Here is a 26,139-nt window from a genome sequence, read left to right on the forward strand (position 1 = left end):
CCAGGCACTCCTGTCATAGCTGTCAACATTCCCTTTTTAAAAGGGAAATTCCCTTATTCCGAATAGGATTCCTCGCAAGAAAAGGGAAAAATCGACAGCTATGACTCCCGTCTTCCACTGCCTCCCGCAGTTTGGTCAAACTCATGTTCATAACACTGTCCAACCATCTCGTCCTCTGTCGTCCCCTTCTCCTTGTGCCCTCCGTCTTTCCCAACATCAAGGTCTTTTCCAGGGAGTCTTCTCTTCTCGTGAGGTGGCCAAGGTATTGGAGCCTCAGCTTCAGGATCTGTCCTTCCAGTGAGCACTCAGGGCTGATTTCCTCCAGAATGGAGAGGTTTGATCTTGTTGCAGCCCATGGGACTCTCCAGAGTCTCCTCCACTACCATAATTCAAAAGCATCCATTCTTCGGCGATCAGCCTTCTTTATGATCCAGCTCTCACTTCCATACATCACTACTGGGAAAACCATAGCTTTAACTATACGGACCTTTGTCAGCCAGGTGATGTCTCTGCTTTTTAAGATGCTGCCTAGGTTTGTCATTGCTTTTCTCCCAAGAAGCAGGCGTCTTTTAATTTTGTGGCTGCTGTCACCTCGTGGCTAGGATCATCTTTTCATTCCTGCTTTGAGAGAACTGGTCTTGAGAAAGGGTCTCAAATGCCGGACTTACGTATAAGCTAAACAAGCTATAGCTTAGGGCCCCACTCTCTTGGGGCCCCCCAAAAAAATTAAAGAAAAAAAACCCTGGATGTACATTTCCAAAATATAAGATAAAAAACAAATAAAAAAAACCCTAAATACATCAACAGTGTTTTGTATTGTGTAGGCTCCTGTGATGTAAGTAATGGGCCCCGTCTGCTAGCCTGCTCCCTAAAACATCACTGGTTTGCTCATTTCTATATATAGGGTGCCTACATTCTGCATGTGCAAATGGCTTTAGATACCCATTATGTCCATAAATTACCATATAACATATATTCAACACAAAAAGCGGTGATAATTTGTTGTTGACAAAGGAAAGCTGGACATATAAAGGGCCCCATTACCTTCACTAGCTTAGGGCCTCATTAAACCTAAATCTGCCCCTGGTCTAGTGCTATCTCTAACGTCACTTATCCGTTCATTTTGTTAAAATCTCTTTCCAGGTAATAATCGAAGCCCCACCCATAAATAAGCAAATGAGATTTGCTGATTTAGAAAGTGCAATGTTATGTGCGTACAGGGATTAATTGTGGGCTAAACTGATTTGCTTCCAGGTCAGCCCTCCATTTGCACATGCAGTCATTTTACCCCAAGCGTGTAACGAAGGGGAGAGGTATGGAGGAGCATCCTCTCAGTGGCGTTTGCACAGGAGTCGTGGCTACTCAAAGGGCTTCTTTGCCGGCGCATGTTGGGCAGGGGCTTTCCTTAAAATGGGGGGGGGGGGGAGAGAGAAAATTATAAGTTAAGCCTTTAGCCCTTTTCCTTGCTAAGAAGCAAAAGCTATGAAACAAAACGTGCAGGTAGCTTTCTAATGGATTCCTGTGAAATGAGTCAAACTGGCTCCTTCCCTCTATTGGAGTTTGAGCCTGAGATGGATAAGAGTATGGGTAGGCAATCTAAGGCCTGGGGGCCGGATGCGGCCCAATCGCCTCTTAAATCCGGCCCGCGGATGGTCCAGGAATCATCGTGTTTTTACATGAGTAGAATGTGTCCTCTTATTTAAAATGCATCTCTGGGTTATTTGTGGGGCCTGCCTGGTGTTTTTACAGGAGTAGAATGTGTGCTTTTATTTAAAATGCATCTCTGGGTTATTTGTGGGGCATAGGAATTCGTTCATATTTTTTTTCTTCAAAATACAGTCCGCCCCCCCCCCCATGGTCCGAGGGGCGGTGGACTGGCCCACAGCTGAAAAAGGTTGTTGACCCCTGGATAAGAGAGTTGTTTGGACACCAGGCAATAAGAATCCTTGGGGTTCTAAAGAACTGCTATTTCAGCCTCCCCTTTAATGCACTTCCTCAGCGTTGGTCCTAGTTTCTAGGCAGAAATTAAACAGGTTAAGCCCTTTCTCATATGGAGACACAATTCACCAATATTGCCCTGTCTCTAATTTTGTGCTATGCTGTGCTCCCTTGGCAGTCATGTTGTGACTGGTACCCCTAGTACTCCCTCGAAATTCAAAATATGCTTCCTGGTCCAAAAGGGCTGGCAACCCCTGGCTAAGGGGGAAGGTTGGTTGCCAGGGCAAGGTGACAAGAGTAATGAGTACATTCCTGCTGTTAACTTTTGGGAGGTGCTGGGAGATGGTGGTGCAGACATAGGGTCCACAGGCTATACCAGGTAAGAACAGGGGGGTTGGTTAAATGGTCCTGCTGAGGAAATCTCTAGGCTGTGCACACACTGTTATCCCACACTTTCCAGCGGATTTCCCCATCATTTTCCTTATTGCAAAAAGTCCAGTCCTTAGGGGACACTCGTTTATTGCACAAGACCTCGAAATAGCACTAGAACAGCACAAACTGAATGTGCTGGTATGTGATTGAATCGCCCGAGAACCGAAATGGAAGAAGCCTCCTGTCCTGAGCAGGCAAGCATAGGATTGCACACTAAGCTGTTTTGACATCTGTACCATGCCAGGCCCTCACAACCTCAAGCCTTTCCTTAATAAGTATTCCAAAGAGATGTTTTCCTTTGCTATTTTATGTGTTGGTACATGGCACTTAAATTGCAGCTGGCTTGGGACTAAGGGCTTTTAAAGCCCTTCCTGCCGTATCTAATTTCCCATTAATCAGCTTTGATTGTCTGCAGAAAATAAGTTTCAAGATGCCCAGAAGATGAGACAATTTATCTACTTTGCATGCCAGGAAATAATGGTCATAACAATATTACAGAAACTCTGAAGTTGTAGATCAGTTCCCTAATGTAATAAAGTCTGTTGCCGCATAGTTCATTTGGAGGCAGAGTGCCATATAAGCTATTTGCCCATCAATTGCTTTCTCAACTAGGGTTGCTCTTGCCGCTGTGCAAAACACTTACCTTCTAATGATCTAATTTTTGCTTAATGGTGCAGCAGTGCAGTAGACATTTATCCACCAGCAACATTTGCTGCTTCAGATTTCAAACAGATGAATGTATTTTGTTTTGACAGCGTGCGTAGGAAAGCTTTGTGCTTTCGCATGGATTTTCACATCACAGATTTTCGTATAAAACGAAGTGTTACAAATGTGAATCAAATATTGCTGTAATGGGCCCCAGAATTCAATGCATATAAAACTACAAAATGCAAGTGGAGATACAAATCCGTTTAACGTATTTCATCAAACAGCACACATTCAAAAAAGAACAAATCATTAAAATAAAACTTTAAAAACAGTGTGGTCCTTTGAGAGCTATTAACACAGACTAATCCACAGGGTGAAATCCTGGCTTCATGCAGGTCTTTCCCCCGCACATGCTATGATATTCCTACATAGGGCAAACGTGTACATGGATCTTCGATCATCTCTGCACAGGGTGAGAAAAGATTATTGGTGATGACATCATGTTGGAGTGGAGAACCGTCTTGCAACCCCAGGGCCACATACTTCCATGAGGAACCTTCCAGAACTGCATGCTAGCAATGGATGAGGGCAGAGCCAGAATCACCATACCCTTTCTTCTCATGCATGCCTGCAAGTACACACACACACACAATCTGTCCACCCACACATCCATCCATTGCATTTCTCCCCTCCTCTTTCTTTCTCCCTTTCCTGTTCCCTATCCATCCCAACTATCTCCACTCCTCAGCTGTGCCTCCACGCAGCAAGTACATTGGTACCTCGGGTTACATACGCTTCAGGTTACAGACTCCGCTAACCCAGAAATAGTGCTTCAGGTTAAGAACTTTGCTTCAGGATGAGAACAGAAATCGTGCTCCGGCGGCTCGGCAGCAGCAGGAGGCCCCATTAGCTAAAGTGGTGCTTCAGGTTAAGAACAGTTTCAGGTTAAGAACGGACCTCCGGAACAATTTAAGTACTTAACCTGAGGTACCACTGCTGCTGCACCGTGGGTGTTGAGGAAGGCCGCTCCCTCCTGTAGGCCCACTCCACCAGCCCTAGGGGGCAGGGCCCAGATTCGCCACCGCTACAGTTTTAAGGACACTGGTGTTGCCGCAGCAAATGTTAAAAATGTTTTTATATATTTTAAAGTGTTTTAAAGGGGTTTTTACTTTTTACTTTGTTGTACCACCGTGAACGGTGGTTTTTATTGATGTATTTTTATTTTGTTCCGTTTTATTTTGGTTTGGGGTTGGATATTGAGTGGGGTGGGGATTTGTTTTGTTTGGTACAATTGTTTTTGGTTTGATTTGTTTTTCTATTTTGTAAATGGAGGCGAGTATGAGGCTTGGGATTGCTACTGTGGAGGGGCGAGGGAGGTATGGCGGTGGGGGCAGATGTCATAGGCGAAGGGGATCGAGATACGGATATGCTCGTACCCCTTCCAATCTGCGCCCCATCCCGAGGGACGAGGGTAGGGTGAGCAAGGATTACTCACCTCCGTCACTGGTGTTGTGCAATGCCAGGTCTATAGGCAACAAAACTGCCACCCTGTGAGATTTCTTCATCTCGCAGGGGGTCGACCTGGCTTGTGTGACGGAGACCTGGGTGCGCGAAGGGGATACTGTTACCTTACGAGAGATGGCGCCCCCCAGGTTTCTCCGTCCTCCACCAGTCGTGGACTGTGGGCCGGGGGGGAGGGGTGGCGTTATTAATCCGGGAAGATTGTTCTTTCAGGGCTCTACCATCGCCATCGATCCCCGGCATGGTATGCCTGGTTGGAAGAAGAAACCCTTGATCCATCAGAATGGAAAGGAATTGCTACGCAATTGTTAGAACTCAGCAGTAGAAATATGTTTAAGTACAAAGTTGAGCAGATGTTACTGTCTGGAATATTGATGCAGAAAATGGATAGCTTTAAACCTGAAGGCTACAATAACAAATGCAAAGTATCTTGAGTGCATCCCAAAAAGTGAGCAACTGAAAGGGAGAGGGACAGCTGGATGTTTGAAGCCATGTAAGGTGGTGAGCACAACTTCCACCATCTCACAGGTATGTCCAAAATCCATTTTGGGGGCCTAATCCGGCTCGCTGGTCAGTTTAATCTGGCCCCTGTGGCCAGGTTATTTCCTGGGGTAAAACTGTAAAAAAAAAAAACCTCAACAAATTCAATCTTAAAAATAGGTTAACAACTTCCTTGGTCCTCACAGCCCTTTACTTCATCAAATCTGGACCTCTTTGAAAAAAGTTTGGACACCACTGAATGACACTAGCAGCTCTACAAATTCCCTCTACCTTTTGGTTCTTCTCCCAATGCCCTCGTGTTTCTCTTCAAGCATTCCCCTTACTGTACTCACATCCCCTTTCCACTTCTGCAGCTGCTTGTAAAAAACTCATCACAAGCATGTTTATGACTATCGTTATTACACCTTTGGTCTCCACCCTGCACTCAGCTCTCACCTGCGACTCCTAGCAGCTTTCAGCAGGTGACAGTAGCCACATGTTGGGAATGGCTTTGACCAGCCTGCTAAGGTGGGTTGGGGACTTCCCCTGCATGCGAAGGGTTGAGGGGATGAGATCCATAGCGGATCCAATGGTTCAGAAGACAACTTCTGCACCTGCTGCAGAGGGAAGTGAGGGGCTTGTTCACCTGGGGAGGGAGTCCATCTAGGAGAAAGATAACTGATCCTAAACTTCTGCTGCCTTGCAGGATATCTTCAGGAGAAGAAGAGTAAACCCCACACAAATCCAGGATCAAATCCCTGAGACAGTTGTTGTTGTTTTGGTTTTATTTTTGAATAATATTTATTAAAGTTTTGAAAGTTACAGAAAGGAAAAAGAAAAAGAATTAAACATAACAAAACCATACAATACAATACAATACAAAAACAAAAATATTACATATACATGACAAAAATAAAACAAAAACAATTAAAAAAACACAACCTATACTTTCAATGTTATTAACTTTCTTTTACTTGTTTCAGCGACCTCCTCACAACTCCCTTTTTTTGTATTCCACTTCGATTAATTGTTTCAGCAAATCCTTTCCATCTTCCTCAAACCTCTGTCCTATCATTTAACTTAACAAATTCTAACATTATTTTTTCCTTTAATCCAATTACAATCTATTATACTTAATTCTTTATAACATTTCTGCTAAAGCCATGTAACTTCATTCCAACATCTTTCTAACATTCCTTAATTTTACAATATTTCTGTAGATAATCTTTAAATTTCTTCCAATCTTCTTCCACCGACTCTTCTCCCTGGTCTCGGATTCTGCCAGTCATTTCCGCCAGTAAATCCCTGAGACGGTTGGATGGTGCCTAGTCTGCCTCCCTCCAGCAACTCCTGCAGCCAAGCTGGTGCCAAACATATTGCTTTTCTTTGGACCACATTAGTGAGGCCAAGATGGGGTCTTGTCACCTGAGTAGCCCAGGACCTCCATACATACTGTCTCTCAAGACAGACAGATGGCAACTACAGTGGTACCTTTAGTTACGAACTTAATTCGTTCCAGAGGTCCGTTCTTAAGCTGAAACTGTCCTTAACTAGAGGCGTGCTTTTGCTATTGGGGGCTTTTGCTGCCGCTGTGCCGCCGGCACACGATTTCCATTCTCATCCTGGGGCAAAGTTCTCAACTCGTGGTAACTCTTCCAGGTTAGAGAAGTTTGTAACCGGAAGCGTTTGTAACCTGAGGCGTTTGTAACTCGAGGTACCACTGTACTACTAAATTACTTCTGTGCCCAGTATAGAATAAGTATATCATAGTTTTTATTATTTAACTTAAGGAATTTCAAAAAAAGAATTTTAACTATTTTCATTAAACTTTAGGTAATTAAACAATTGATGGCCTTTTAAACTGGGGAATATTGCTTTTGTTGTTGTTACTATGTTATGTGTTTTGTGTTTTCATATTGTAAACTGCCCTGTGGTCCTTGGATGAGGGGTGATATAGAAATTTAATAAATGAATAAATGAATAAATAATAAAACAAGCATAACCACGCAGAATAATTTCAGCTACAGGCATAAGTTACAAGAATAAGTTCAGTTATCACCATTCCTCTGCGTCTAAATCAATCCATGACATTTGCTTTTTTCGTGAGAACCATCAAGGGAACTACCAAGGTAAGAAGGCCTAGAGCACGGGGAGTGGTGGTGGGACAATGATGAGTGGTCAAAGGGAGAAGAGAGAGAACACTGGAAGAGGAGGTGTTGGAAGCCGAAGAGTAACAGGGCTTAGGGAGCTGGGAGAGGTTGCCCATGGGATGGCTTGCAAATTTGGTTCCCAGGAGGATGGCTGGAAGAGAGAGCTGTGTGGGCATTTACAAAAGTTAGCGAAGACACAAGCAGAGGGCAAGACTGCACCAAGAGACCCACAGCCGGCGTCTCTCCTGCTGCGGTGATGGAACTATGAGGCGAGCTCCCTTGTCTGTAGGACCTGCTGCTGGGAGCTGGGCAGGAACAGGAAGAGTGGAGGGGAACTGCCCTTCCTTCCATCTGCTGCTTTTCAGCTCTCAGTTTCATGACGTAAACCTAGACTGTGAATAAGGATGTCCACTGAGCATCGGGTCCTGAACGTGGAGAGTCAACAAGGGAAGATTAGAACTAAAGCAGGGGTCAACAACCTTTTTCAGATGTGGACCGGTTCACCATCCCTCAGACCATGTGGTGGGCCGGATTATATTTTTTGGGGGGGAAATGAATGAATTCCTATGCCTCACAAATAACCCAGAGATGCATTTTAAACAAAAGCACACATTCTACTCATGTAAAAACACGCTGATTCCCAGACTGTCGGCGGGCCGGATTTAGAAGGCGATTGGGCCACATCTGGCCCCCAGGCCTTAGGTTGCCTCCCCGTTATAGTTTCACCCGAAGTTTATTATAAATTCGTGATTTCAGTCTTCCTACATTTTGCAAAAGCAATATTTGTTCAGTAACACTCATTTTATTGATGCTTTGCAGTTCTTTTCCTACCCCACCCAGTTGATTTGAAGGTGGTTGGATTTACTCTCAATTTAAATCTAAATATAAACTGCAAATGAAAGATGCTACAGAGGAGCTGCGAAAGATGCGATCTATGAGCCAGTCTTGTGAATGGCAGGGCTGTGCTATGATTCCCTGGGGGCTCCATGTGGTAATCAAAAGTTATGGAAGTTTCCATAATCCCCAGACCGACCAAAGAAAATAGTTGTGTGATGCTCTTCAAGCAGTTAGCAGCAAAAACAGACACCAAATGCTTTTTAATGCTATGTTAAATTAGAGCAGAAATACCGTATTTTTTGCTCTATGAGACTCACTTTTCCCCTCCTAAAAAGTAAGGGGAAATGTGTTTGCGTCTTATGGAGTGAATGCAGGCTGCGCAGCTAACCCAGAAGCCAGAACAGCAAGAGGGATTTCTGCTTTCACTGCGCAGCGATCCCTCTTGCTGTTCTGGCTTCTGAGATTCAGAATATTTTTTTTCTTGTTTTCCTCCTCCCAAAACTAGGTGCGTCTTGTGGTCTGGTGCGTCTTATAGAGCGGAAAATACGGTACTTTGTTATAGCAGATTCTCAGAGCCTGTAATACCACTAAATGTTCACATTTCAGGTAACTGGTTATTTACAGCCCCCCTTTTTCTCCAGGGAGCTCAGGGACACAGGCATGGGGCTTCGGGGTGGATTCTCATCCATCCAGGGACTGACTAGACCTGTCCTGAAAGTGGGTAATGGTAGCCAAACTTCTGCCTAATATGCGATGTCTGTTTCAGACATAACACGGAAAGGCATTGTTAACTTGCTACCAGTACTTGTGCAATGGGACGAGGGTGGCGCTGTGGGTTAAACCACAGAGCCTAGGACTTGCCGATCAGAAGGTCGGCGGTTCAAATCCCCGTGACGGGGTGAGCTCCCGTTGCTCGGTCCCTGCTCATGCCAACCTAGCAGTTCGAAAGCACGTCAAAGTGCAAGTAGATAAATAGGTACCGCTCCGGCGGGAAGGTAAACGGCGTTTCCGTGCGCTGCTCTGGTTCACCGGAAGCAGCATAGTCATGCTGGCCACATGACCAGGAAGCTGTCTGCGGACAAACGCCGGCTCCCTCGGCCAAAAAAGTGAGATGAGCGCTGCAACCCCAGAGTCAGTCACGACTGGACCTAATGGTCAGGGACGCCTTTACCTTTACCTTTACCTTTACCTTTACTTGTGCAATGCATGCATGCACAACCCAGGGTGTGGCGTTCCTGTGGGTTTCTCCTTTGTCAGATCATACTTCCTTTCACAATGGACATTTCCCTACTGTGTGACATTGGAGCAGAAAAGTAAAAGGTAAAGGAGCCCTGGGCAGTTAAGTCCAGTCAAAGGCTACTATGGGGTGCGACGCCCATCCTGCTTTTCAGGTTGGCGTTTGTCCACAGACAGCTTTCTGGGACACTGGAGTACCAAACAGGAACACACTCATCCATACATATGAACTTGGCTTTAGATCAGTTTTCTTCTGCATTGGGTCCCCAGTATTGTTGGACTACAACCCCCATCATCCTCAGCCAGCTTAGCCAATGGTCTGAAATGGCAGGAGTTGTAGGCTAGCAACATCTAGGGGAGCCAAGCTGAAGAGCATGTTAGACTTCTTGGCCATATCTCCCTGTGTTGTTAGTAGCAACATGTACTGCATCCATATACAGCACCCATAATAGATCTTTTGCATCACCTGATACAAAAATCTGATGACACAAAAATGTCCTACCTCCTGCAACGCAGGAATCTCACCTAAAGCATTCCTGACAGATGGTCACCCAACCTCTGCTTAAAAACCTCCAAGGAAGGAGAGTCCACCACCTTCCGAGGGAGACCGTTCCACTGCTGAACAGCTCTTACTCTCAGAAAGTTCTTCCTGATATTTAGTTGGAATCTCCTTTCTTGTAACTTGAATCCGTTGGCTCAAGTCCTGCCCTCTGGAACAGGAGAAAACAAGCTTGTTCCCTCTTCCATGCGACAGCCCTTGAGATATTTGAAGATGGCTATCATATCTTACTCTCTTTTCCTGGCTAAACATACCCAGCTTCTTCAACGGTTCTTCATAAGGCTTGGCTTCTAGACCCATGATCACCTTAGCTGCCCTCCTCTGCACAATTTCCTTCTGGTCAACATTCTTCTTAAATTGTGGTGCCCAGAACTGGACACAGGACTCCAGGTGGGGTTTGATAAAGGCAAAATAAAGTGGGGCTATTACTTCATTTGACCTGGACACTATACTTCTGTTGATGCAGCCTAGAACACCAGCCTTTTTTTTTTTTTTTTTTTTTGCTGCCGCATCAGATTGTTGACCCATTTTAAACTTGTGGTCCACTAAGACCTGAAGATCCTTTTCACATGTATTGCTAGTAAGCCAAGTGTCCCCCATCCCATATTTGTGCATCTGGTTCTTCCTGTCTTAGTGCAGAACCTTACATTTGCCCTTATTGAAATTCATTTTGTCAGCTTGTGCCCAGTTCTCCAAACTGTTAAGGTCTTCTTGAATCCTGATTCTGTCTTCAGCGTCATTAGCTGCCTCTCTGAGTTTGATGTCACCTGCAAATTGGATGAGGAGCCCCTCAAGTCCTTCATCCAAATCCTTTATAAAGACGTTGAACAACAGGCCCAGGACAGAACCCTGCGGCACCCCAATTGTCACTTTTCTCCAGGATGACGAGGAAGAATTAATGAGTACTTTTTGGGTTGTTAATCGCCAGTTCCCATCAAGAAGGACACTGACAAACTGGAACGTGTCCAGAGGAGGGCAACCAAAATGGTCAAAGGCCTGGAAACGATGCCTTATGAGGAACGGCTAAGGGAGCTGGGCATGTTTAGCCTGGAGAAGAGGAGGTTAAGGGGTGATATGATAGCCATGTTCAAATATATAAAAGGATGTCACATAGAGGAGGGAGAAAGGTTGTTTTCTGCTGCTCCAGAGAAGCGGACACGGAGCAATGGATCCAAACTACAAGAAAGAAGATTCCACCTAAACATTAGGAAGAACTTCCTGACAGTAAGAGCTGTTTGACAGTGGAATTTGCTGCCAAGGAGTGTGGTGGAGTCTCCTTCTTTGGAGGTCTTTAAGCAGAGGCTTGACAACCATATGTCAGGAGTGCTCTGATGGTGTTTCCTGCTTGGCAGGGGGTTGGACTCGATGGCCCTTGAGGTCTCTTCCAAATCTATGATTCTATGATTCATCTATGGTCTGGGGTGGTGGGAAATGATGTCCACCAACAGAGGGTCACAGGTCCTCTTGTCTGCCCAGCAAGAGAAACTGTGCTTTGAACACCTTTTAAAATTGTTGCTAATACTAAAGCTGCAAAGGTATGTCCTCCTGAATAACCAGCACAGATGTTGCATGGATTGCTCCTGTTCAAATGCGGCATAATTATCTGCCGCTCAAAAGCAAATCAGGAAAGTGTTGGAAGTTCTGCTAAAAGCTACCGGTAGTTGTGTAGCACAGGCACCTTAGATGTTTCTACAAAAGTACTTCTGATAGATCATAGTCCATTATATATTATAAATGGTAATAATTATAGTGATAATTGCAGCACTTATGCTACCTCCTTCAGCCCTTTTAACTTTCATCAGATTTCAGATCATTGAGAAAGTAATTATAATGCAAAATCTAATTAAGATGTTAAAGCAATTAGCGACCGAATTCCCATCCCATCTAAAGTGCCCCGAAGTTGCAGCTCCTCTTTTTTGACTTCCGAGAGAGGCAGCGCGCAGCTCAGGGTCCGCGGACCGCGCGCTGCGCTTCGGCTCAGAGCAGCACCGAGACTCCGCTCTGGGGACGCGCGTCACGTGAGAACGCCGTGCCCGCTCCGTCCCTCGTGAATACCAGCCCCTGGGACGGCGGGGGGGGTCACCTGGCACATCGGGATGGAACCCGTTGGGGCTTCTACCCCCCTGAGAACGTGGCTCCAAGCGCGGTACCTTCTTCCCACGAGGGCCGTCGCCAAAGGGCCGAGCCTCTCGAGGGCCACCGACGGACGCCCGGACGGCACCCCCGCGCTCGGGGCGTCCCGAGGCAGCCGCGGCGGGGCCGGCGGCACCTTAGGTTGGCCCACCCCGCCCGCCGGTGCCCGTCGAAGGGCCAAAGGGCGCCAGCTTGTCAATGTGCCCCCCCCCACGGACCTGAGACGACTTCAGCCCCGCGCGCTCGGAGGGGGATTCCCTCGGGATTCCCTCTTCCCGGCAACTTCCGCCTCCCCGGAGCGCACGAGGAGCGCGCGGACCTTTCCCCACTCCGAGTCTCCCCCCTCCGCGCTCCCCGCCCCGTCGAGGCGGAGAGAGAGCAGCTCAGGCTGCGCCCACCCCCCATCCCGGCCTGGTGGGCTCCGTCCCGGCGCGTCCGCCCCTCCGAGGAGCCGGGCGGTGGGAGCCGCGGAGCGTGCGCGGCGGCGGCGGCGGCCTCGGAAGATGGCGGCGGGCGGGGCGGGACTGGGGCGGCGGCGGAGCCTGCTGGCTTTGATCGCCGCCACCTCCCCTATCTCCGCCCCGGGAAGAGCGAGCGGCGGGCGGGAGGCGGAGGCGGAGGAGGCGGCGGCAGCGGCTCCTCTCCGGGGCTGAGCCGGGCTGGCGCGCCTGCCTTGCCTGCCTTCCGTGGGCTCCTCGCTCGCTGCTCGCTCGCCCGCGGGGAACATGGCCGGGGTGGAGGCGCCGCCGCCGGGGGACCCCGGAGGAGGAGGAGGCGAGGCGGAGGCGGCGTCGGGGCCGGCCGACGAGTCGTCGGACAGCGAAGGCGAGCACGAGGCGCCCCAGAAGCTCATCCGAAAGGTCTCCACGTCGGGCCAGATCCGGAGCAAGGTGGGCGGCCGCGCGTGGGGTGGGGGGAGAGGGAAAGTGGGGTGGGCGTCGGGGGCCAGATCGGCCCGGGGGTCCGGAGCCCGGACGAGGCCGGGAAAGGAAGCCATCGGGGTCCCCCTTCGGCGTCTCCATTCAGATCAGCCCTTCTCTCCCCCCCCCCCCGCCTGCCTGCCTTCCTTCCTGGCCGGGGTGGGGGTGGGGCATCCCTTCCCCCTCCTTCCAGCTGCGGCCACATCTGTCTCTCCCCCCGCCGTGGCGGAGCGACGATCTTGGCATCGCCGAGCGCAGGCAGCCGCTCCCGGCTTCGGTTTCCTGGTTGCGCTGCCCCGCCGGCCTTGGACAGGGCGATCTGCCCGGGAACGGACTCCCTCCTCGCGTGGCGCTGCCCGGAGGAGCCCTGCGCTCCGCCGGAGCCTCCGCCGTCCCCGCCCGCCGCCGCCTCCTCCTCTCCCCTGCAGAGCCGGAAAAGAGCGGAGAGCCTCGCATGAGTCGCCCGGGGAGCCCCGCGCCCCCAGCCCGCTTCTCGTAGGTGCCTGGATGGCACAGAGTTAAAAACTGGCAGTGATTTACCTCCTTTTTCGGGTGAAAGTTGTTGAGTTTTTTCAGGGAGGGGGTAAAATATTGAGCTTTTTTAAGGGGAGCCACAGTTGTTCAACTTCTTTGTGGGTAGCCAGTGATCTACCAGTGATCTACCGCAGACGCCCAGTGATCTACCGGCAGATCACGATCTACCTGTTGGACATGCCTGCACTACAGGAATAAGATAATTCAGATTTTTAAAATCCCTCCAGGAACACTTAGCACCTATCTTGTTTTGTCGTGTCGTCCCCCCCCCCTCAAAAAAAGAATCAGCCCTCGAAGTTCAGGGACAGGAGTTGGCTTTCTCCCCAGGTCAGAGCATCTCTTAAAGCACATTAAAACGCTGGAGGGTGGAGTAGCTTGATATAAAGTGGAGAGGGGCAGGGACAAAAATGTTCCTTTGCAAGTGGCCAGACATGGGAGTGGCTCCTTTCAGGCTAGTGCAGGACTTGTAGCGTGTGAATTCAACTTTAAGGGGGGTGGTACTTGGCGGGTGCCGCTGTGGGTTATACCACAGAGCCTAGGACTTGCCTATTGGAAGGTCGGCGGTTCGAATCCCCATGATGGGGTGAGCTCCCGTTGCTCGGTCCCTGCTCCTGCCAACCTAGCAGTTCGAAAGCACATCAAAGTGCAAGTAGATAAATAGGTACCGCTCTGATGGGAAGGTAAACGGTGTTCCTGTGCACTGCTCTGGTTCTCCAGAAGCGGCTTAGTCATGACGCCGGCTCCCTCGGCCAATAAAGCGAGATGAGTGCCGCAACCCCAGAGTCAGTCACGACAGGACCTAATGGTCAGGGGTCCCTTTACCTTTACCTTACTTCTAGTAGCAGGTCAAATTGTGACATGGTGGTCTGAGACCTTGCCCAATGTGAACTCTTAAGACCTCGCTCAACTTTCTTGCGGAGACATCGCTTGATGTTGCTTCCACGTCCCGTGTGACGTCCTGCCCTCGGCCACCGAGTCCTTGTCACTGCTCAACATTCACAGTGGCATTGTTCACCGATGGGGAGTCCAGTGTGGAATATTAATGCACACAGAGATGCATGACCCCCCCCCAAAGTTGCCAGGGGTCCCAGTTATTCCCTCAATATGCAGCCTGCACATCATTATGAGGCATTTGGGCAGTGCACTGTATTCATCAGTATATTGAAGGCTGGTTGGGAGAAGCAATCAGCACTCCTTTCCCCCGCATGTGCACGCACTCCATGCACATGGTGCATGGTGACATAGCACATGCACGCCAGGGTGTGTGTGATGATGCAGTGACACAATTTGTGGGTGCCCTGCCCCCCTTATTCAAAATGTTGGGGAGCCACGGCACCCAGGGGCACTGGGACCTGGTGCCTATGCTTAGCTGTACGCATCTATGAGTAAAAAAATTCCTTCCAGTAACACCGTAAAGGTAAAGGTAAAGGGACCCCTCACCATTAGGTCCAGTTGTGACCGACTCTAGCGTTGCGGTGCTCATCTCGCTTTATTGGCCGAGGGAGCCGGCGTACAGCTTCCGGGTCATGTGGCCAGCATGACTAAGCCGCTTCTGGCGAACCAGAGCAGTGCATGGAAACGCCATTTACCTTCCCGCCGGAGCGGTACCTATTTATCTACTTGCACTTTGACGTGCTTTCAAACTGGTAGGTGGGCAGGAGCAGGGACCGAGCAACAGGAGCTCACCCTGTCGCGGGGATTCGAACTGCCGACCTTCTGATCGGCAACCCCTAGGCTCTGTGGTTTAACCCACAGCGCCACCCGCATCCTTCCAGTAGCACCTCAGAGACCAACTAAGTTTGTTATTGGTATGAGCTTTCGTGTGCATGCACACTTCTTCAGATACCTTCACACGAAAGCTCATACCAATAACAAACTTAGTTGGTCTCTAAGGAGCTACTGGAAGGAATTGTTTTATTTTGTTTCGACTACAGTAGATCAACACGGCTACCTACCTGTAACTGCATCTACGAATGTAGCTGCAATATGGAGAACCAGCATTGTGTGTGATAGCAGTACAGTTAAATGATAAAGGTAAAGGTAAAGGTACCCCTGCCCGTACGGGCCAGTCTTGACAGACTCTGGGGTTGTGCGCCCATCTCACTCAAGAGGCCAGGGGCCAGCGCTGTCCGGAGACACTTCCGGGTCACATGGCCAGCGTGACATCGCTGCTCTGGCGAGCCAGAGCCACACACGGAAACGCCGTTTACCTTCCCGCTGGTAAGCGGTCCCTATTTATCTACTTGCACCCGGAGGTGCTTTCGAACTGCTAGGTTGGCAGGCGCTGGGACCGAGCAGCGGGAGCGCACCCCACCGCAGGGATTCAGTTAAATGATAGGTCTGGCAAATTCAGAAACCTTTTTGTGCATCACAAGTGAAAATGCATGAAGAGTGCTTGGTCATAACATGAGGTAGCAATGTCGTTTTGTATTTTACATTGCGTTTTTACAATGAACCACCCCGACACCTCCGGGTATAGGGTAGTATATAAATTCAATAAATAAATAAGAATAATAATTGTACAGATAGACCAGTCTGTATGTAAATGTATCAATGGACATACCGTAAATCTGACACCAGATATGACCATTTCAAAACCGGTGGACAAGCATTTCAACCTCCCAGGACATTCTGTGGCTGACCTTACTAGAACAGAGGAACTTTAAAGGGAGAACTGCTGAACTGTGAATTCATCACTTTTAAGCTTAATAGAGACAAATATCACAGTGCATCTGTTAAGTGGCTCACCAAAGCTAGCATGTCTGTGTGATAAAAGAACAACTGTGATTTGTTCTCCTTTGAATGGCCATTGTTAGTAATGTAATTTTCACCATTTCTACTTTTCTGCATTTAATTTCATTCTTACCTCACATTTTACAGTTGCACCCTCACCCCCAACCCTGTGCATAGATGCAACTGAATAAATTTGTGCATCTGATGAAGTAGACTGTAGTCCATGGAAGTTTATGTGGACATAATGTTATCCTGCAGTATATTGCCATACTTTCTGTTTTGGTCGCCCATGGTGAGAAATTCCTTTTGGACAACCAGCCAGAGAAACCTTCCTAAAGTGCACTCTCTCTCTTGCGTATAAATGGAGTTTAGATCAGGGGGTTATATATCATTTAGATATTTGGGTGTTCTTTTCAGTGAATCCCTTTCATGGAAATAGTTTAGTGCGGCCATGAATCGAAAGCACAGAAATCTATGGCAGTGTTAGAAATTAGCCAGGGGCCATTAGTGTTTTGCAACTGGCACAGGTCCAATTGTGACCATCTTGAGTTCGCTGGATTCCAGGTTGGCAACTGGGGTAATAATATAATTATATATTATTATTATTATTATTATTATTATTATTATTAAGCAAAATGTCACTTAGAGAACACTTTTATTGAAGCTTGAATTTGTTTTATTCTGGATTGTTTTATTTGATATTTTAATGTGTTGCAAACTGTTTTGAGATTTTTTTCTTTAAAATATAAAGTGCTATACAGCGGTACCTCTACTTATGGATGTGATCTGTGCTGTTTGCACCCTGAAAAGTCTGTAAGTAGAGCGCTGTGCCTGCGCATGACACGATAGAGCGTTCATGCGCGAAGCGCACAGATTGCTCCTGCGCATTCGCGATGCGGAGAACCCGGAAGTAAACACTTCTGGGTTTGCCGCATTCATAACAAAACAAAAAAAACGCAACATGAAGCAAACGCAACTCGAGGTATGACTGTAATGATGATGATGATGATGATGATAAACAATATTGGGGGAAATGGTGTCTAGACATTCCACTGTCAGGCATATCTGGTTACACCCAGCATTGTGGGTGCCCAGAACGTGTGATGTCACAAGGTGGAAGGTGGCATGCTGAGGCTGTGACTGGCTCTTGTTGCAGCTATGGGTTTCATTGGGTCCTCCCACTGCTGTCCAACGAAGCCTGATGGTGCCCATTGCAGTTGCGACAGGCCCCGTCCAGCCTCCTCCTGCCATGTGGGCTGTGGAATATTGATGGGCCTAGCCCCCTCACTGAAAATGGGGGGTGGCGTCGGCCCCACAGAAATGGCGCTCCTGTCCACTGTGGCAATTGTCACCTAGGTTTAAGGTGCCATTCGTTGATTAGATTATATATACAGTGGTACCTCGGGTTACATACGCTTCAGGTTACAGACTCCGCTAACCCAGAAATAGTGCTTCAGGTTAAGAACTTTGCTTCAGGTTGAGAACAGAAATCGTGCTCTGGCGGCGCGGCGGCAGCGGGAGGCCCCATTACCTAAAGTGGTGCTTCAGGTTAAGTACAGTTTCAGGTTAAGAACGGACCTCCAGAACGAATTAAGTACTTAACCCGAGGTACCACTGTATATCTATATGAGTTTCTAACGTGGCTATTAAAAATTGTTATTAAAGATTTTCTGGGGTTACAAAAGTACACGCATCTCTATTTTCAGATTGTAAAGTAATTGCTGTAGGGCTATTGACGAAGTTTGCTTATAATAAGGGAGGACAGCTGATTGAACCTGTTCTAAAGATTTTCAGTAGCAAAGTGATCCCTGGAATGCTTTGTGGTGTTGAAATTTGGGAAGCTGATTTCTATCCCTTGAAGTTGTCCAAACGATGCAGAATGCCTTCCCCCCAAAAATGTTATTCTCTTTCATTGGGAGTTTCTGCAACCCTGATACACACAGCATCTATGTGCCTATCAATTAAGACAGCAGTAGAATGTGCACAGTTAAGGTACATCTAATAAATTGCAACTGACCATTTTATTAACTGACCATTTTCCTGCATTGTGCTATATGGGAATTGATTAAGAATCAATTTTGGGAAACAGTTCTTCAGGATATTTTAGACAATTATTATTTTCCAGAGCTGAATGTCGCATTGGGCATGGTCAAGAGACGACCATTGTGGGACTGACTTTTCTGGGTAGGTTCCAGAAGGGAATCACAACTAATGTCCTATGGGGTATTCTCTTTTGCAAACAAAACATTTTAGGGCCAGTTTTTTAAGGAAACCTGTCCCTCTTTCCCTAAAAAAATGCTTTTAGTGAGCTGGGATTTCAAGTGATGTCCCGGATGGTCGCTTATAACAAGGTTACTCATGAAGGCAGATTCTGTGTTTGTGGCCAATATCAGCTGGATTGCAATATTCATTTTCTGTTAATCTGTCCAATATTCATTTTCTGTTAATCTGATACAGAAGAGAGATTTCTGAAACTTTTGTTGACGTATGGCAATAGGGATACCTTCGTAGAAACAGTACTATTTCTTTTGACACTAATGGCTTTTTGACACACCTACTTCTGTCCACACGCAGAATTCATCTTTACAGATCCTGGACCTCGCAATTTCAAATTAACAGTAGAAGCAAGGTGCACAGGAATCAGTGTTCTATTAAAAATAAAATAATTGGATTTTATAGAAATCATATCCATATCAAAGTGCTCCTATCAATGTACTTGATTTAAACAGGATTTTTAATTCTATTGTTAACATTCATGTTCTATTAAGAGCTCCGTAAAAATAACCTGGTTTAAAATATCTCTGTGCAATACAAGCCTATGCATTAAAGTCTCCACTTGTACTTTTTTATGGTCAAATCCAAGAGTGTCCTTCAAACTCACTGAGCCTGCTTTTGCACTGCAAAAGGATGAGCAAGGAGTAAAAAATATGTGACTTGAAAGCAGAATCCAATGCGGACCATGCGGTCCTCACCCTCCTTGACCTCTCTGTTGCCTTTGATGCACATGGTGACACTAACATCCACGGCTCCCTTCATGGCACACTAAGTCTCTGCTGTTCTCAGTCTTCTGAACTACCGTATTTTTCGCACCATAGGGCGCACCTAGTTTTGGGAGGCGGAAAACAAGAAAAAATTATTCTGAACCCCAGAAGCCAGAACAGCAAGAGGGATCTGGCTTCCGGGATACCGTGTGGCTGTTCTGGCTTCTGGGGTAACCGCACCAAGCCTCTTCAGGGCAGTGGGATGAAGGCTCCCCCTGCCCAAAGAGGCTGCGCATGGCTAAGGCAGAAGCCAGGACAGACACATTGCTCAAGGGGCGCTGCGCCTTCTCTCTCTCTCTGCGCAGCGCCCCTCCTTCACAGGAGAGGCGCTGTGCAGAGAGGGAGAAGGGGCAGCGCCCTTCAGCGAAGCTGGAGAAGGAACAGAAAGGAGACCCGTCTGTTCCTCCTCCGCTTCCAGGACAGGTGTGTCGGGGTGAAGCCAAGGAGCCAGCATTCGCTCCATAGGACGCACACACATTTCCCCTTCATTTTTGGAGGGGAAAAAGTGCGTCCTATAGAGCGAAAAATACGGTAAGTACATTTGTCTAGGTTTTCCATAGGGGGAAACTTCTCTCTCAACCTCATCAAATCACATGGTTTTCCACCTGTACACTGATGAGACCCAGCTCTACCTCTGTACATGAAATGTTTCTCTGGCACATTCCACATACAGTGGTACCTCGGGTTACATACGCTTCAGGTTACATACGCTTCAGGTTACACACTCTGCTAACCCAGAAATAGTGCTTCAGGTTAATAACTTTGCTTCAGGATGAGAACAGAAATTGCACGGTGGCGGCACGACAGCAGCGGGAGGCCCCATTAGCTAAAGTGGTGCTTCAGGTTAAGAACAGTTTCAGGTTAAGAACGGACCTCCGGAACGAATTAAGTACTTAACCCGAGGTACCACTGTACTGTATTCAACAGCTTGACTCTTATTTTGCTTGGATCCTTAATGGTTAGCCCAAAATAAATATGTCCCAAGTATCAACTACCCATATTTCCTCCTAAGCCCCCTTCATACACTTCCCAAGGCCTGAGACCTTGTCTCTCCCTACTCCCCACCTCACCCCACATTACCTCTCTGCCCATTGAGGCACTGCTGGCGCAGGTGTGCTTCAGCCCTTGCTCCTGGATGTGGCCTCCTGGCAGAGGGCTTCTGAGCTGGTCACAGTTCAGTCCTGGCCAGGAAGCAAGAGAATGTGGCTATGGAGGAATAGAGATGGGGAGAACAGGGTGGGCAAAGGCAGGGGGAGAGGCAGACCAAGGTGGGCCAACAGAAAGGGGATGTGGGAGGAGAAGGCTCAAAGAGAGGAACGCTGAGAAAGGGACAGTTTGGAGTACATCAGGGATGGGGAGCATCAGAAGAGGCCTCCTGCATCTCAGGCCAAAGGCCCATCTTATACAGTGGCCAACCAGATGTTCCACAGGTTGACAGACTCCAGATTCCATCTGTTCCAGCCAGTGAAGACAATGGTTCCCAAGATATGGTTCAGAATTATGAGTCTCAGAAGTAAATGGCATGGGCACGCACAAAGAGAGCCAGTGTGGTGTAGTGGTTAAGAGCGGTGGACTCGTAATCTGGTGAACCGGGTTCACTTCCCCGCTCCTCCACATGCAGCTGCTGGGTGACCTTGGGCTAGTCACCCTTCTCTGAAGTCTCCCAGCCCCACTCACTTCACAGAGTGTTTGTTGTGGGGGAGGAAGGGAAAGGAGAATGGTAGCTGCTTTGAGACTCCTTTGGGTAGTGATAAAGCGGGATATCAAATCCAAACTCTTCTTCTTCAAAGTGCTTCTGCTTCTCTAGTGAGGAATCTTGTTTGTACTTGATAAGATGACTCCATTCAGCCAGTCTGAAATAGAAATGTTTGGGCTGTGGCAGTCCTATTGAAATTAAGCATGAGTAACTTGGGCCTATTAATTTTGAGAGTGTCTGCTTGCTCTGAGTAGGGCTAGCATTGGTTCCAACCCTTCATTGCCAGTCAACCGCATGATGCAATAAAATAGAAGCAAGAACCTCTCGTGCCAACAGAGAGTGACGCTGTGATGCTAAGGGAATGCAGTTAGTGTTTCAGATGTGCCACTTTGCCAGAGCAGTTCCAGTCAAGGTTTTATGAAACATTCGCAAGGCCTACAGCATCCCATTGCTGGCCAAAAGAAACACATGTCTCTGAAAGCCTGCCGGCCAGCCAGCCAGGCTGCCTCCCTTCTTCTCTCCTTTCCCTTCTCAACTTTTGTCTAATTATGATTTTAATGAGGGCAAGCTACTACAGGAAATGTGGCAAAAACATTTCCTGTGCATTGGACTCAGCGGATCAGAGCAAGATGTCCTGAGTCCCACAGAGCAAGGCCAACCAGGAGTTGCAGAACCACAGATAGCTGGAAGTGAGCAATTTCCTCCGACAGAGGTCAGAAGCAAATTGAGCCTTGTGAAGCCCTCTTCCACTGAGGGTAGGCGCTCGTCCTTTGGTCCATGTCCTCCAGACGCACTGGTGTGGTGCTGTGGGAGGCATTGGGTTCCTTCAGCTTAGGCAAGACACCTGTGAGAGTTCAGCTCTGAAGGCCCTGGTTCTATGCAAGGTTCTTCTGTGGGCTTTCTGTCAGCTTGAAGCCCACTGGTTTTTCAATCTGCAGCAGCAGCCTCACAGCCCTGAATCTGGTCCACCTCCTCATCTGGTACAGAGTCAGATTCCAACTCAGTGCTGGACTCAGGGGTCATGACGTAGGTAGAAGAAGCAGAAAAGATGGGGTGAAACAGGTTATACAAATACTTTGTTCAGACAGTTCAAAATGTGCTGGAAATGAGTATAGAATTTCGTACATCTGTAAAGGTTGCATTGTGGAGGTGCAACAAGATTCCTGATAACAGTGGCTCTGTGTGAAGTCCATATTACACCCTTTACCTGATGAGGATGAGACCAGAATAGTACCAACACTTCATTTCATCGATATAACTTTGTCAAAGAGCAAAGCTGGAATGAGTTACTGGTACTCGCGAATACTTTATTTACTCGTAGTAAAAGGTAAAGGTAAAGGGACCCCTGACCATTAGGTCCAGTCGTGACCGACTCTGGGGTTGCGGTGCTCATCTCGCTTTACTGGCTGAGGGAGCTGGCATACAGCTTCTGGGTCATGTGGCCAGCATGACTAAGCCACGTCTGGTGAACCAGAGCAGCGCACAGAAACGCCATTTACCTTCCTGCCCGAGTGGTACCTATTTATCTACTTGCACTTGGAAAGGTTGGCAGGAGCAGGGACCGAGCAACAGGAGCTCACCCCATCACGGGGATTCGAACCACCAACCTTCTGATTGGCAAGTCCTAGGCTCTGTGGTTTAACCCACAGCGCCACCCACGTCCCATATTTACTCGTGGTACATAATCCAAAAGTATTTATATTTGGTTAGAAAACACTCATTTAGTTTATTATCATCCTTGATTAAATTTGTATCCTGTCCTATACCTGCAGGTCTCAGGGCGGTCCACAACATAATCACAACATTCAAAACACAAAATATATAATAAAAACAAAAACAAGGGCCACCCGATAACCCCCCCTCCCCAACGCATTTTAAAAGGGCATTGGATGTGAATCGGCCAAAGGCCTTGTTAAAGAGGGACATTTTTGCCTGGGGGACACAAAGGTGTACGATGAAGGTGACAGGCAGACCTCCCTGGGGAGAGCATCCCAAGCATTGGACGGTTGTGAGTTTACCTTTTCACTGGCGGCTGGCCTGCAGTTACAAGAAACCACTGGAGAGAAGGATCACCGGAGAAGAGCTCTTTCACCCAAGATAGTGTCTTATGCTTGAATTAAAAACATTAAGACTCACTTTCTTGATTTAGAATTTAATTAAATGGATTGGGCTAGTCTTGCAGCTAAAAATAGCGACCCAAACATGCACTCACTGTTTTTCTTGGCTGTGGTTGTTTATATTGTTAGTTGAAGCACTTCTGCATATTAGAATATATTCCTTAGCTTGCAATTGGAGATACTGTATATATATATATATATATATATATATTTGCTTTCGTAGATTTTCACGGGTACAGGAATGCAGGTTTTGGTGTCCTCGGGTGTCTTCCCGTGTAAAAGTTGGGGTGTCTATATATGTGTGTGTGTGTGTGTGTGTGTGTTTTTCAGGTTCATTGTCGGAAGATATTATTTTTAGCTGTTTTGATACAGTTAATCATAGCTGAAAAATGCCATATGGTGGTTCCTTTGCAGATGGCATTGTCCAGTAGAAGAGATCTTAATATCACATTATTTGACAAATGTGTGAACATTTGTTGTGTTCCTTTTTTAAAGAAAAACATTTATCAGTTCTAAAATCACTGTCAGTGAGAATGAAATTCTGAGCACTGCCTGTCTTCTGAATATGTACATTGAAGTCATATATATATATATATATATATATATATATATGCTTTCGTAGATTTTCACGGGTACAGGAATGCAGGTTTTGGTGTCCTCGGGTGTCTTCCCGTGTAAAAGTTGGGGTGTCTAGGCGACATGAAAGAAACAGGACACGAAATTAATTTTGCAGATTCCAAATTGCTCTTTAACACGGAACATCACCACAAGAGAATAATCATGGAAGCCATCGAGATAGAGAAACACCCTCACAACATGAACAAGCGTGACGACACATCCCGCTTGCCAGACATCTGGAAATTAGCCCTCCCCACAAAAACTGACACCAGATCCAGAGGCACACAGAACGCCAACACCAATCAACCACACCAGACCCAAACCCAGACCCTCTCCACAGATGAATTACTGACACCATCCAGTAGCCAATCCATGGTGGCACCTCCGGATGCTGCACCCCCCTGCAATCCCTACACAGATCTGGCTGACACAAGCCACAAAACCACAGCTCGCCCCTATACACGAAGCCAAGCCAAAGCACAACTAAGTGCAATACAGCCATCTTCTCAGGAAAACTCTTCACAAAGTTCAAGAGGTCAAGACACAAAGACTTTAGCAACTAATCCACACCTAATGACCCACCTAAGTGGTACTCAGGATATCACTCAAGAAATCACTCAAGGTATCTCTCAAGTAATTAAGGAACAAAAGAAGAAAAGGCACACTAGCCTGGGAACTTCCTCTCTGCCCAGAACATTGGAGGCTAGACACCACACCCCCTCTACAGTATTTATAGGAACTCAAACATTGAGATCCCGCTCTGTTCCAGTAACAAGAAGCCGAAAGCACCAGCCTGAAGATGACGAGTGAGACCTCGTCGAAACGTCGCCTAGACACCCCAACTTTTACACGGGAAGACACCCGAGGACACCAAAACCTGCATATATATATATATATATATATATATATATATATATATATATAAAAGAGGCAATTTTAAGGATGTTGTTGGGTTACAATTACCATTATCCTTGACCGTTGGCTATTGCTGGCTTGGGCTAATTGGTGTTGCAGTCCCACACCATCTGGAAGGGCACCACGTTGGCTATCACTGATTTCATTGGATTTGACCCATTGCATTTAATGATTTTCTTTTCAGTATACAACCCGCCTGTAACAACCACCTAAAATCCCAATGCAGTATTAAAATGATTTAAGCCAGGGGTCAGCAAACTTTTTCAGCAGGGGGCTGGTCCACTGTCCCTCAGACCTTGGCGGGGGGGCGGACTATATTTTGGGGGGGCAAATATATGAACGAATTCCTATGCCCCACAAATAACCCAGAGATGCATTTAAAATAAAAGCACACATTCTACTCATGTAAAAACACGCTGATTCCTGGACCGTCCACCGGCTGGATTGAGAAGGTGATTGGGCCGCATCTGGCCCCTGGGCCTTAGTTTGCATACCCATGATTTAAGCTATGCATTAAAATAAATAAGAAGCCCTGGGGGAATAAGAATGGCTTTGCTTGAACTCAAAGGAATAGCTCAGAAAGGCACCAAGTGGGCCTTTCTTGTGAAGCCGTTCCAAAAAGAAGGCGTCATAGCATCCAAACTGCAAACCTGATTCTTTAGGGGAAGAGTAACCCCATCCAAAATCAGAGACATCTGGCCTTTCTTCCTTGATAACAGTAATGCAGAAAATGCAATTCCAATGTTTATTGTGATATATGTGACAAACCTACACAGCATCTTAAAAAGCAGAGACATCACCTTTCCAACAAAGGTCCATATAGTTAAAGTTATGGTTTTCCCAGTAGTGATGTATGGAAGTGAGAGCTGGACCATAAAGAAGGCTGATCGCCGAAAAATTGATGCTTTTGAATTATGGTGCTGGAGGAGACTCTTGAGAGTCCCATGGACTGCAAGAAGATCAAACCAAGAGAGTGGGGGCTTAAGCTATAGCTTGTTTAGCTTATACGTAAATCTGGCACTTCAGACCTTTTCTCAAGTCCAGTTCTCTCAAAGCAGGAATGAAAAGACAATCCTAGACGAGGTGCGCAGCTACGAGGTGACAGCAGCCACAAAATTAAAAGACGCCTGCTTCTTGGGAGAAAAGCAATGACAAACCTAGACAGTATCTTAAAAAGTAGAGACACCACCTTGCCAACAAAGGTCCGTCTAGTTAAAGCTATGGTTTTCCCAGTAGTGATGTATGGAAGTGAGAGCTGGACCATAAAGAAGGCTGATCGCCAAAGAATTGATACTTTTGAATTATGGTGCTGGAGGAGACTCTTGAGAGTCCCATGGACTGCAAGAAGATCAAACCTCTCCATTCTGAAGGAAACCAGCCCTGAGGGCTCACTGGAAGGACAGATCCTGAAGCTGAGGCTCCAATACTTTGGCCACCTCGTGAGAAGAGAAGACTCCCTGGAAAAGACCTGATGTTGGGAAAGATTGAGGGCACAAGGAGAAGGGGACGACAGAGGACGAGATGGTTGGATAGTGTTCTCGAAGCTACCAGCATGAGTTTGACCAAACTGGGAAGCAGTGGAAGACAGGAGTGCCTGGCATGCTCTTGTCCATGGAGTCACAAAGAGTCGG

The 26,139-nt window shown here is 47.2% G+C and overlaps 1 protein-coding gene across 3 annotated transcripts in view; it reads left to right on the forward strand.

Moving 5' to 3' along the window:
* The first annotated feature begins 12,524 nt into the window (after nucleotides 1–12,524).
* Nucleotides 12,525–26,139, forward strand: part of DGKH (diacylglycerol kinase eta) — a 97,696-nt gene continuing 84,081 nt past the window's right edge. For 2 of the 3 annotated variants that reach the window (XM_083748380.1, XM_083748382.1), the window contains exon 1: nucleotides 12,526–12,824. In XM_083748380.1, the coding sequence (XP_083604506.1) occupies nucleotides 12,660–12,824 (165 nt within the window). In that variant the 5' untranslated portion in view covers nucleotides 12,526–12,659. Of the gene's footprint in view, nucleotides 12,825–26,139 lie in introns of all 3 variants that reach the window. The other variant, XM_083748381.1, reaches the window with a different exon arrangement.

This window comes from Podarcis gaigeae (genome assembly GCF_964106915.1).
Source record: "Podarcis gaigeae genome assembly, chromosome: 7".
Classification (NCBI taxonomy): Eukaryota; Metazoa; Chordata; class Lepidosauria; order Squamata; family Lacertidae; genus Podarcis; species Podarcis gaigeae.